A 15,044-nucleotide genomic window follows, 5' to 3' on the forward strand; every position below is an offset into this window, starting at 1 on the left:
ATATATATATATATATATTATAACAAATGGTAGTGTATAACGTTTTACATATTCATATGTATTACATAAAAAAAAAAAATAAACTATACATATGAACACAAAGTATATAAATAGGGTCTCCAAAATAAAGGATATAATAAATAAACACATATACAAATATATATATATATATATATATATATATATATTTTTCTTTTTAGATAATTCTAAATACTACCAAAATAATTATGACTAAAATTAAAATTAGAAATAATAGATATATAGTACATCTCAAACTACTAAAATATCTATTTCTTGCTATTTCAATTTCACGTCCAGACATCATAATATTATCATGTGTATTAACCATTTGTGAATCAATATTATCAATATTTTCTCCTTGTATATTTATTTGTTCAAATAATTCTTTATATAATTCTTGTATATTTATTATATCTTTATGTAATTTTTTAATTTCTTTATTTTTCTGAGATAATATTTCATTTTCTATATCTACAGTATTTATAGAAACAAATTGTTTCTCTTGACCATAATTATTATCTTCCTGTTGATAATTATCATTTTCTAAAAGATATTCATTAACATCATTTTTCTTATCTCCTGTAAATATATTACTTTTATATTTTTTTTTTTTTTTATATGTTCTTTCTTCTATAGTACTATCAACACTCTGGAATTCAGTACTATTATTATATTTACTATATGAAGTTTCATAATTATTTTCATAAAAATTATAATCATATATATTCACATTATATTTATCTATATTTGTATCATAATTAGAATTGCTCTTACGAGAAAAATTATTTAAAGAATCATATTCCATATTCTCTTCTACATTATAATTTTTTGTTGATAAATCATTCAATATCGTTTTATTAATATAATTTTTTGAAGCCTTTTGAAAATTATTCACAGCTTCTAAATATGAATTCGATAACCTTTGTAACATTAATTTTGCTCGTACCTACAAAATGGATAAATAAATATATATGCATATATATAAATAAATAAATAAATATATATATATATATATATATATATATATATAACCCATATGTTATGTATTTATGTCATTTATTACCTTCTCATGTTGAGGTACATTTTCAGTAATATTTTTATGATTCTTCAACTTCTTTTGTATCTCTTGTATTTTTAATTTACCCTCTTGAACTATCTCTTGTCTAAAAAAATATAAATAAAATAATTTTAATATATTACAAAGCTATAAATATATATATATATATATATATATATATACTATTATTATTTTTTTATCTTAAATATATATAATTCAATAAGCATTTGCTTCTTTTCATATTATAAACGGTTTGGAGATACAAACCAGTCACCACCATTATATACATTTTATATATTGTAATAAAAAATATATTAAATGAATATATATATATATATATATATATTTTTCCATTTAGGTTTTCTACTTACACTTTCTCTGAACTTTCAATGGAGTATGGTTCATTATCATTCTAAAAGAAAAAAAAAAAAATATATATATAATATAAAATTTAAAATAACATAATAAACCATTTAGATATATATATGTATATTCCGTTTATAATCCTTTTAATAAAATTTTCTTCAGATCTTTCTTACAATTCTAGAAATCCTTGAGGTATAAGATTTAATAACCCCAATATCATTTTGAATGTCAGAATTAAATTCAAAACTCATAACATCTTTATTACTAAACTTTTTATATTCTTTCTTTTTATTAGAATATGACATATTTTTTAAACATTTCTTCTTAAACAAAAAATTAAAACAAAAAAAATAAAAATTATAAAAAAAACAATCCTAATTCTTTTTTCTTACTATTTAAATACAAATATATATATATAATATATATAGATGAAGAAAAAAATAAAATAATAACAAAAATATATATATAAATATTAATAATATTTATATTATTTATATAAAAGGCAAAGGAGAAAAAAAGAAGGTTATATATATATATATATATATATATAAATATATATAAAAAAAATTCTTAATTTATAATATTATATATTAATATTTTATAAAATATAAATGTTAAAAAAAAAAAAAAAAAATTAATAAAATAAGCACATATTTTTTAAAGGAATTTAATATAAAAATTTATATATATAAATATATATATTACTTTTATTATATATATAAATATATATATTACTTTTATTATATGTATAATATATATATATATAATATAATTTTAATATATTATTATAATAATGCCCTATTTTATTTATATAATATTCTTTTTGTTCAGTACTTTTAAATAATATTATTTTTTTACTTATATAATATATATATATATATATATTTATAATTTTAATAAGAAAAAAAAAAAAAAATTATTTTTTAATATTGTCATTACAAAAAAAAAAAACAACAATGATAAAATAATAAAAATATATGTTTATATTTATTTAATATTAATAATTATATATATTGTTTACATATAAATATATGTATTAGTTTATTTGTTTCTTGTGCTTTTATTATTAATCTAAAATAAAAGAAAAAAAAATTTGGTACAAAGTTATCAGAAAAAAAGGAAAATATTTTAATATATATAATATAAATATAAACATCTTCAACAAAAAAAAAAAAAAAAAAAAAAAAAAAAAATTTAAATAAATAAAAATATAACAATAAAATGATATAAATCCCTAAGGGATAATGTTAAATGTAATCATAAATAAAAAAAAAAAAAAAAAATTAAAAAAAATAACATATCACATATGCATTATATATTCATTATATTTCTTTATTTTCTTAAATAACATTACTGTATTTAAAAATATAGAAAAATAAAATATATATATATATATTATTCAACATGAACATATATTATATTTATAGTTTATATTTGATATCACATATAAATATATATCTATGCATAACACATTCATAATTTAGAGTTTAAAAAAAAATTAAAATGGAATAATTTATTTTTCAAATTCTTCTTTTATCTTTATTATTTAAGGGAATGGATTCCTGTAATAAAAGGGATAAAAAAAAAAAAAAATTAATAAATCACATATGATAAATTAATATGTAAATTCTTATTTAATTACACACATGTAGTATATATATAAGGTTATTAAAATTACATAATTCTTTTTTTTTTTTTTTTTTCTTTTTTTTGTTTATACCTTTTTTGCGTATAATTCGGCAATAGCATCAACTATTAACCTACATCGATATTCAACATTTTCGAATGGGGTCGTTGCATACTTAAAAAAGTTATAAGCCTCTGGCCAATAATAGGGGGTCTAAAAAAAAATAAATATATATATATATAATTACATATATATATATATATATATATTATTAAAATATAATATAAAAATATTTTAAGTGACATACCAAAATGTGTATATTTTTAATGTGAACCACTCCTTGCTGATATAATAACCACAACAATATTTTATTTTCTCTATTATAATAAGCTATTTCTTCATCCTTTAAAACATTTGTTTCGTTTTCAGTTTTCACCTCTTCTGTTATATTTAATACTTCCCTCTTTTCAATAAAATCATACCTTAAATTTGACGGTAGTTGTAATTTTTCTATACTATCAACTCCTTCTGAGAGTTGTTTCTCAACCTAAAAAAATTAAATCAAAAAAAAAAATTAAATATATATATAATATATATATATAATATATATATTATACATAGTTATTTATAAATATATATTTATTTTAAATATTACAAATTCGGTAATCATATTGTTTTCCTCTTCTATAATTTTTTTCTGTAGATCTGATCTTCTAATTTTATCAAAAAGCCTTATACCCTAAAAAATAAAAATATATATATATATATATATATATATTTATATATGTGAATTTATGAACATATACAGTTATATACATTTTAAAATATTATATTTAAGTGTCATTATTATATATTTATTTATTCATTATGTATTACCCCCTTAATTTGGTCGTATTTTCTAAAGAATACACTCAAATATGCTTTTATATCATCCATAGATTTTTTCGAATTACTAAAATATTTTTCATATATATATTCAACTTCATTAGTACCATATATTATTAAACCACTCATTAATTTATTAAATTCAGCTTTATTCCATTTTGAAAAACCTTGTTTCATCAATTCTTGTTTTTGCATTTTTATTTTTTCAATATCTACACTAGCTATATCACATTCTACATTTATATTTTTGGTTTGTTTTCCTTTCTTTAATTTTTTATTCTTCAAAGTAGTACTTTTATTATTATTATTATCAACTTTTTCTGGAAAATTTTTCTTTATATAATTTGTTACTTGTATATAACAATTTTTTACATTTCTGTCTTTAAATTTTATCATTTGTAATTTTTTTCCTGATTCAAAAAGGGACATAATTTTCTTCTTAAAATATTGTTGATCATCAATACTGCTAATACTAGTTGTTATATTATTATTATTATTATTTATGCTGTTGATATTGTTTATATAAGTACCTTTCATATTATAATCAGTACTCATAAAACTACTTTTTTTATAATCCTTATCATTAGAATTAACATCTGATTGTGTTCCAATTTTTGATAATTCTTCCTCTTTTATATTCTTATATTCATCAAATATACTTGGATTGATCAAAGTAATTATCTGATATATATTTTTTGCATGTTTATCTAAAAATTCATTAAAGGTTACAATTTTTTCATAATCCTTCTCTTCATTTTGTGCTTCTATAAGTACATTGATTTTTTCTTGATTCATCATATAATTATTCCATTTATCCTCTATTTTTTCTAATTCATCTAATTTTTCTACATTAAAAAATTGGAAATCATGACCACCTCTAGCTTCAGCTCGCCATCCATGAAGTACCATTTTTTTTTTATTTACTCTACCACATGTTGTGTTAATTACTTTCCATTTACTTTTTCTTTCTCCTAAATCTAAAAAGGTCATATTCTTCTTATTATTTTTTAAAAACTTCTTTATAGTTTTCCTAATTTTACTAATATTCTTTTTTTTCTTTTTCTTTTTTTTCACACCATTTTCTTCCACATCGTCATCTGCAGATGCACCATCTACAGCTTCGTCTCCTGAACCTGATGAATCTTCTTCATCTGTTGATTCCTCCGAAGGTTCCTTTTCTAAATTATTATACATATTCAAACCACCATCTAATGATATATTAGATAGATCAAAAATATTTTCTAAATTTTTTAATTTTTTTTCAATTTCAATTGTTCTCTTTTCTGCATCAGCTAGAATTATATCAATATCTTCATCAGATATAGAGGATATATCTTGTGTCTTATAAACCTCAGGTGCCCCAAAATTTAATATATCATGTAATTCTTGTTTATTATTTTCCTTAGCACTATTTAAATTTAATTTCCCTTTTTGAATAATTAAAGAATCTAATTTTAACTTCTTTGCAGCTCTTTCTACAATTTTCTCTTCCACAGAGTTTTGTGTAACAAATCGATAGACAATAACTCTTTTTTTTTGGCCGATACGATGAGCCCTATCCATAGCTTGTATATCCATTTGTGGATTATAATCTGAGTCAAATAAAATAACTATATCAGCAGTTGTTAGGTTAATACCAATACCACCAGCTCTTGTTGATAATAAGAAAATAAAATATTTACTATTAGGTTCATTAAATTGATTAATACGAATTTGTCTTTCATCTCCTGGTGTTGAACCATCAATTCTTAAATAAGGATAATTTTTCCATCTACAATAATCATCAATAATATCTAACAATCTAGTCATTTGTGAAAAGAGTAATACTCTTGAATTTTCTTTTTTTAATCTAGGTAATAATTTATCTAATAAGGACATTTTTCCAGAGGTTTCTATTAAATGATTACCTTCAATATATGGTGGTTCTTCAATACCATCAAATAAATAGGGATGATTACAACATTTTCTTAACTGCATTAAAATATTAAGCATTTGATTTTTACTACCAGTCATAGCATTTAATACATCAATATTTTTACTTAATATATCAGAATATAATTTCTTTTGTAATTTAGACATACCAACAAATATATATATTTCTCTTTTTGGTGGTAAAGATTGCTCTACTTCAACTTTCAATCTTCGAAGCATAAAGGGTTTTAATATAGTATGTAATTGTGTTATTATTTCACTTTGTTTATTATCATTCGTACTAATTTTTGATATATTAAATAAATTATCAAACTCTTCTGAGTTATCAAAGATTTTAGGCATCAAAAAATTTAAAAGAGACCATAATTCTTTTAAATTATTATGTAAAGGAGTACCAGTTATCAATAATCTATTTTCAGATCTTAAGAAACGTACAGATGAACTCAATACACTCTTTTCATTTTTAATTCTATGTGCTTCATCTATAACTAAAAAAAACCAATCTATATCATATAATGCACTCTTATCTTTTATCACAATTTCGTACGTTGTTAATAATACATCAAAATCTGAATGTAATAAAGTCCTATTTAATTCTTTTCTTTGATCTTTATTTCCATAATATTTAAAAGCTTTCATAGGTGTACACCACTTCTTTATTTCTTCATACCAATTATCTAAGGTTGATCTAGGACATATAATAATACTCTTCTTTTTTATATTCTTATTAAATCTTAAATAACATAATAAACTAATAGTTTGTAATGTTTTACCTAAACCCATTTCATCAGCTAATATACCATTTATTTTAAAACGATATAATTGATATAACCAATTAAGACCTTCTAATTGATACGGTTTCATTGTTCCATTAATATTCATTGGTTGTTTTAAAATAATAGCTTCATCTTCTTCATTAGCATCTTTTAATAACATAAAATCTTCTTCTTTTTCTGTTAATAAACAGCGTCCTTTTTTACTACTTTTCATTTGTGCATTCATTTTTAATCTTTGTCCAGCTAATTTTTCTGTATATCGTTTTGTTTGAGCAAGTAGTTGTTCTAGTTTTTCTTGTAAATAGTTGGGTTTCTCCTCACTATTATCATTATTATTAAAAGTATCATTATTATGAGTATCATTATTATATGTATCATTATTATTATTATTATTATTATTATTATTATCATTATTAGCACTAATATTAGTTGAACCCTTTTCATTATCATTCATTTCCATGTAACTATCTTTTTTATTCATAAATCCATCTTCTTCATTATTAATATATGACATATCATTTAATTTTCTTTTCTTCATATGTTCATTCATCTGTTCAAAATTCTCTTCCTTATTATTCAAATAACTTTTTCTTTTATCATCATGGGTTATATGTTTATCATTATCATTAGCTTCTTCAGAATATGAATTCAATTTTCTATTAATCAAGTTCTCATTCATATTATTACCATCTTGTATAATATCATTAGAACTAGCACTTAATTTATTCAAATTGAATCCCTCACAATCTTTATCTTTATTATTTATATCATTATTAAAATCTCTCTGAACAAAATCATTGGATTCTTTATCATAATTTTCATTATTCTCATCGTTATTAACACTTCCCACGTCGTTTTTATTTTCCTCATTTACATCATTATTACTTTTGAAATAATCTCGAACATTTCGAAACATTTTGAAACTCTTTTTATATTTATTTAATGATAATTTATTTCTTATTTTATATTTCTTTTTACACCCTCTCTCTTTCGGTTTATTAATATATCTTTTTATTTTAAAACTTCAAAAAAAAAAAATTTATGTAACCAAAAGTAGAATAATTCTTTTAAGTATTAAATCATACAAAGGTATAATAAGATATATCTGTTTTATTATATAATATATTTTTTTTTATATATATTGATATAAAAAACATATACTTAAATATCAATAACAATAAAAAAATATAAAATAAAATATATATATATATATATATATATATATATATATATATATTATTTCATATATGTTTTTTTTTTTTTTCTTTTTTCTTTTTTCTTGTACGTCTAAAAATTTTAATTATATTATATTTGCATAACACGCTATATATATAATATTCAATTATTTGTTTTAAAAAATAAAAGAAGAGAAAAAAAAAAAAAACGACAACATATATTTATATATATATATTATATCACTATGCACTAGTCATATCGTCTCTTTATATTATCATACATAAAATTATATATGTATTATTAATCATTTAAATACAGATAACTTTTTTCTCTTAACTTTTTTATTTATTATTATATTTATGTTAAGCAAATATTAAAAAAAAAAAAAAAAAAAAAAAAAAGAAAAAAAAAATCATTGACATAAAATATTTATAATAAATTAACGATATAGTTTAAATATTATATATAACAAAAACACATTTAATTTTATACAACTTTTATATAATTTGGAAAATATGTAAAATAATATATCATGTACACAAAAGTATAAACAATTTATATTTCTTGTAATTATATGAATATATTTATATATTACAGTTTTAATTTATCTCTATTAATATTATTATTATTATCATTATATATATATATATATTACATTCATTTACTTTATATATATTTATCCTTCTAATTTTCTTTTTTATTTATATTTTTTATATATAATAAATACTTTATAATTTTAAGTTTTATATTATTTTTTTTTTATTTTCAAAAATAATTAAAAATTTTCCGTTTCCCTCTATATAAAAAAATATAAATATAAATATACTTTATATATATATATATAAATATTAATATATATCATATATATGTATATATTAAAAAATATTTTTTACTGTTTTAATAATAATAATAATTTTTTTTTATTTCTTTTAAGTTACTGATATAATTAAAAAAAAAAAAAAAAAAATGTATATAATTTAAGATACTTTTCATTAATATATATAATATATATATTAAAAAACATACATAATAAAATATTAATATATAATTATATATAATATAATATATATATATAATAATATTATATATTATAATATATATATATAATATATATTTAAATATTTATATATGAATATTATATATAATTATTATTTTAACTTTATTATTATTATATTATATATATATATATATATATTATTTTGTGTCCCCCATTATTAATTCTTGAAAAAACATTTTAAATATACTTAAAATATAATATATATATATATATATAATATATTTTTTTATTTATTATATAATTATATATATATATGCAATAATATATATATGTATTATTATTTATTGTATGTTCAAAAATAAATTATATATATGTAATTATATAATCATATACATATAAAACATTAATATAATATTATTGTTATTAAAAAATCATCATAAGCAATTATATAATATAATATAATTTGTATACATGAATATTTTTATTTATTTATTATATATATATAATATATATTAAGTACGTATTTAATAAAAATATTATTTTACCCTATAAATAGAGGAAGCGTATCATTTATACATAAAATTTTATGTATATAAATATATTTCCCCTATTAACATATAAGGCGTAACAAAAAAAAAAAAAAAAAAAAAAAAAAAAAAAAAAAAATTATATTTATATATAAATGAATTATATTAAAAATAAACTTTCATTCAAATCCGTTGTAAACATATATTATATATGTATATTATCGTTTTTAATTATTCGTAAAAAAAAAAAAATAAATAATAATAATAATAATATAATATATATTTTTGCATGTTTAATATAATAAAAAAATTATAATACAAATTAGTATTATAATAATGTATTATGTTAAAAATATTCATAAATACATATATTATAATATAATAAATATAATAATATACATATAATTATCATAAAAAAAAAAATGACATTAAATATATAAGAATATTCATCCGATATTATTATTAATATAATTATTATATATATATATATATATATATATATATAATAATATTTATCCTCTTTATTTTTGTTTATAAATATGCTAATGTTAAACATTAATTTGATATGCCATAATAAATATAATAATTTTTTTTTTTTTTTTTTTTAATATTATTAATATATTTCAAATAAAGAAATGTTTTACATTTAATATAAATATGTGTATTGAATTAATATATGTTTATACATATATATAATAGATAGTTGTAAATATTTTATTAAGGTGTATGAATAAAATAAATCATTTATATATATATATATATAGTGGCTAATATTAAATAAGTGTTGATACTCTTTAATTTTGTCTTAATCCATGCTACTTTTATAATTTTTTTTTCTTTTTTTTTAATTATTTCCTATTTGATAAAAAAATATAAACAAGTGTGTTATTTTTACAAATAATTAAAATAATATTAAAAAGAATATATATGTAGATAATATCAATTTCAAGGAAAGGCATTTTAAAATTTTTGTAAACACATTAAATATCTCCTGATATAACAAAAAATAAATTAAATAAAAAATATATACATCATATATTATATATATATGTGTGTAGGTATCCATAATTTTTGGAGATATATTTTATCATAGGTTACTTTTTTGAATATTATAAATTTCAGGTTTTCATTTAATTTAAAAATGAAATGTTAAAAAATGAATAAATAAATAAATAAATAAATAAATAAAAAAAAAAGAAAAGAAAAGAAAACATACATATATTAATTATATATATATATATATGTGTGTTAACAAAATAGAACAAGGTTGAAAAATAAAATAATAAACAACTTGAATTTATTTATGATCATTTTATAGGTATTAGTTGTCCATATTAAAAATAAAAAGAATAAAAAAATAATAACATTTTTATACACGATATGATATAAAAACAATATGATATATATATATATATATATATATATATATATTTATATATAGAAACGTAAAAAAAAAATAAAATAAAAATCAAGAAACAATGAAATCTTTACAATTATAACTTTTTTTATTTTTTTATTTTTTTTTTTTTTTTTTTTTTTTTTTTTTTTTATGCAGTCTCTAAATTATCACAACTTATATTATTTCTTTTTTACATTATTTTTATTATTATCGTCATTTAAGAAATTGTTATAATATTGCAGATAGTACTTTTTATATTCATTATTTATATTTTTATTATCCATTTTAATATAATTCAAAGTAATATTTTTATTGGTAGCTATATCTATAACTTGGAAAAAAAATTTCCTAGATACTGGATCATTTTTTAAATTGAATGAATGAAAAATTTTATTTAATAACAGTTCAATTTGACAAATAGATAAACCGAAATTTATCATACTATTATAAAAATTGAAATATTTAAAAAAGAAAAAATAATTTTTAATTAACAATTCTTTATTTTCATATCTTAGTTTTTCTAATAAAACCATTTCTTGTATTATTTCTGATATAATAATTAAGATACTCACTTCCCAAAATTTTATATTATTCCATATATTGTGTGTATATAAAAATTTACCTAGAAGAATTTTTTTTTTCTTACTAGAAATATTCTCGTCCTTTTCAACAAAATTATTATTATTATTATTATTATTATTGAGGTGGCTACTATAATTTGTTTCATTCACTTCTTCTTCATTCTGTTTATTGTTTACTTTATTATGATCAGTTTCTATATCTTCATTTTCTTCCAAGTTGTTATTAATACACATACTAACCGTATCATTTAATTCTTTAGAACCATTTTTATTACATTCATATATATTTACAATACTTTTACTATTATCTCTAGAAACCTCCTTATTATCATCTTCTAAATTCTCCATATCAATCTGATGATCCATTTTGTTGTTCTTTAAATTTTCACTCGAATCACATATTAAAAAGGAGGATGATGAAAATGTATCTTTTTTTTTGTTATTCTTTTTACACTCATCATACATAATAATGTCCTTTTTTATAGAATTGTTTTCATTCATTTTATGAATATTTATATTTTTCTTTATATTCCCATTTACATTATACATAATATTATTATTTAATATTTTTTTTTTTTTTTTTTGGTTAGTCTCTTTTACTTTTTCATTAAAAGGATATTTAGACAACAACATATTTATGTCATCCACTTCTAATTCACAAAAAAAATTTTCAGAAGCAACCAAAATATAAATACAAGACCAATAATCTAAATGCAAATTACAATAATCTAATAATATTAAAATAATTTTTGCAAATATAACAATACTTTTAACATTAACAAAAAAAACTCTCTTCTTTTTAATAAAATCAATTAAACACTCACAAAATAAAAATCGATTTCTATAAATATTAAAATGGCTAGTTATATTAAAATCTGATATTTTATCAAAATTTCCAAAAAATAAATTTTTAATATAATAACGAAAAAATATTTTCATTCTTTTCACATTATTATTTATATTAGCTGAAACAACTACACAACCATTCTCATTCGTATCACCACTATTTTCAGTAATACATTCAAATTTTTCATAAATATTTTTTATATATTTATAACTATAATCTGATTCTATATCACTTTCGCTTTTCTCACTGGAGATAAATAACTTTTCATTATTATTATTGTTATTTTGGTGATTATGTTTGTTGTTTTGTTTTTTACTTTTATTTTCCTTATCAAAATTGTCAGTTCCCTGCTCTTTATTCTTACTATAAACTAAATCCTTTTCTTCCCCCTTTTTTATATTATCTGAATCTTTTATATTCACATTATCATCATTTTCAAAAAAATCTACCCTACGTGAAATATCAATTACATTTTTATCATTTTCTTTTTTATGGTCATCCTCATTTAAATTAACAATGTTTTTTTTTTCCTCTATCGCATTACCGTCATCTGCAACTTTGTCATTTATAACATCTTCATCAACGCCATCCTCATCTTCAATCTCGTCATCTACAACTTCGTCATTTATAACATATTCATCTTCAATCTCGTCATCTACAACTTCGTCATTTATAACATCTTCATCGTCGTCCTCGTCATCTTCATCGTCGCCATCCTCATCATCTTCATCGTCGCCATCCTCATCATCTTCCTCGTCCTCCTCTTCTTCTTCATCTTCCTTTTCATCCTCCTTTTTATTAAAAAACACTATCTCGTTAAATATATTCGTATATATATTATTAAAATTGTGACTATTTTTAATATTATTGTTTTGTATCAGATTTTTATACATATTAACATTAAAAAAGGATGATATAAAATTTGTGTATCCCTTTTTATTATGATTAGCATAATTCACTTGCATTTCATCATTCAAAGGAATATTTTGATTTAGATGTTTTTTATTAATATTATATAAGTCATTAAAATAATCTATAAGCATAGGCCAAGAAACAATATTATTATAGAAAATTAAGTCTTCATTTTCTTTTTTTCGATTAATATTAGAATGTGATGCACAATATTCTTCAATTTCTTTATATGCATTGATATCTTTAAAAACATCAATACAAGAATTTATATCATATTGTATATTTCTTATATATGATGTAAAGAATATTAAATATTTCATAATATTATCCTTAACACATGATATTCTTTTATGATCCATAGATTCTAATGAATATAATATACTTTTTAATCTTTTTTCTTTATTTAATTCTACAGAATTTATATTATTAATTGTATTTTTATATTCATATTCTTTTTTCTTTGCAAATAAATATTTATTAATACAACTAGTAGATAATTCAATTCTTTTTAAAGGATGGAAATATCTACTATTATGAAAAATATTAATACAATCTATTAAATTCTCATATGCATAAACACAATTCTCAATATTTTTAACACTTTCTTTTCTTGTCCTTTCAACAATTTTTTCATTTTCTATACCATCAACTTTAATCTGATCAAAAACATTCTTATGATTAATTAAAGTACTATTTAATGTATTATTTAATATTTCACATTCCATATAATTTATAAAATCTTTTATTTGTTCACATCTTCTTTCGATATTCTTTCTTAAACTAATAATTCCATTATTAATACCTGATGATTCATTATCAAATACTTGAAACATATTACATAAATTTTTTAAATTATTTTCATATTCTTTTTCTATTCTTATCATTTCTGAAAATATCTTGCTTAAATTTTCGCAACAGTTTCTTCCTTCTTCGACTCTCTTCAGAGCCTTCTTCCAGTCATATATACTGAAAAGAAAAAGAAAAAAATAATAAATAAAATAAAATAAAATAAAATAAAATCATATACATATATATATATATGTATAATATATATATATTTTTTTTTTTTTATACGTACAAGGTACTTTCAAAATTCCTCAGGTTCTCTTCATTCTTATCATTTTGTTTTATATTCTCAAGTGAACCCACATCATCTCTTTTTTCACTACAAGCCATATCTGCCTATATCCTTAAACAATAATAATAATATTATTATATATTAATATTTTTCCTATTTTAAAGCATATAGGAGTCTTATTATATTTGACACATATATATATATTAAATATACTATTACAATAATAATTATTATTATATCATGTCAATATTGAAATATCTATATATATGACAATATGTTATTGTCCATGTATATATATTTACATATATCACAATAAAAATAAAATTTTATCATATCTAAATGAATATTTTAATACTTTAAAATGATATATATATATAAATTTTCTTTACACATAAATGTAACTATATATATATACATATAATCATGATAAATTTTTTTTTTTTTTTTTTTTTCTGCTTCTTTTTAATGCCCTATTATCTTTAAAAATTAAATAAAACCTTCACATAAAAATATTTTACTTTTAGATTTTTATTAATCAATCTTATATACATACATATATATATATATATTTATTTATTTGAATTATATCAAAGAATTAAATTGTAACGTCATATTTTATATTTATCAAATCTTATAAAAATAAAAAAAAAAAAAAATTAATATGTATCATGAGGAGAATAATAAACCTTACACAATACTATTATTCATCACAATTTCTAAATACATATAATAATCATTATATACTAAAAAAAAAAAAAAAAAAAAAAAAAAAAAAAAAAAAAAAAGAAAAAAAAAAAAAAAAAAAAAAATTGGAAAAAAAAAAAAAAAAAAATAGCCAAATTGGATAAAAAAAAAAAAAAAAA

General features: G+C 18.0%; 3 protein-coding genes across 3 annotated transcripts; all 3 read right to left on the reverse strand.

Moving 5' to 3' along the window:
- Positions 1 to 196: 196 nt before the first annotated feature.
- Positions 197 to 1,749, reverse strand: PGSY75_1104100 (syntaxin, Qa-SNARE family; the record flags this gene model as incomplete). The annotated part of the gene is made up of 4 exons (XM_018786167.1): positions 197 to 967; positions 1,085 to 1,184; positions 1,450 to 1,490; positions 1,618 to 1,749. The coding sequence occupies 4 exons, from the start codon at positions 1,747 to 1,749 to the stop codon at positions 197 to 199; spliced, it is 1,044 nt and encodes a 347-aa protein (XP_018640962.1).
- Positions 1,750 to 2,964: 1,215 nt separating this feature from the next.
- PGSY75_1104200 (chromatin remodeling protein) lies at positions 2,965 to 7,580 on the reverse strand (the record flags this gene model as incomplete). The annotated part of the gene is made up of 5 exons (XM_018786168.1): positions 2,965 to 3,006; positions 3,165 to 3,284; positions 3,379 to 3,618; positions 3,727 to 3,810; positions 3,948 to 7,580. 5 exons carry the CDS (start codon positions 7,578 to 7,580, stop codon positions 2,965 to 2,967), a joined length of 4,119 nt encoding a protein of 1,372 aa, XP_018640963.1.
- Positions 7,581 to 10,942: 3,362 nt separating this feature from the next.
- Positions 10,943 to 14,279, reverse strand: PGSY75_1104300 (hypothetical protein; the record flags this gene model as incomplete). Its single annotated transcript, XM_018786169.1, has 2 exons — positions 10,943 to 14,069; positions 14,182 to 14,279. 2 exons carry the CDS (start codon positions 14,277 to 14,279, stop codon positions 10,943 to 10,945), a joined length of 3,225 nt encoding a protein of 1,074 aa, XP_018640964.1.
- Between the last annotated feature and the right edge of the window lie 765 nt (positions 14,280 to 15,044).

This window comes from Plasmodium gaboni, chromosome 11, assembly GCF_001602025.1.
Source record: "Plasmodium gaboni strain SY75 chromosome 11, whole genome shotgun sequence".
NCBI lineage: Eukaryota > Apicomplexa > Aconoidasida > Haemosporida > Plasmodiidae > Plasmodium > Plasmodium gaboni.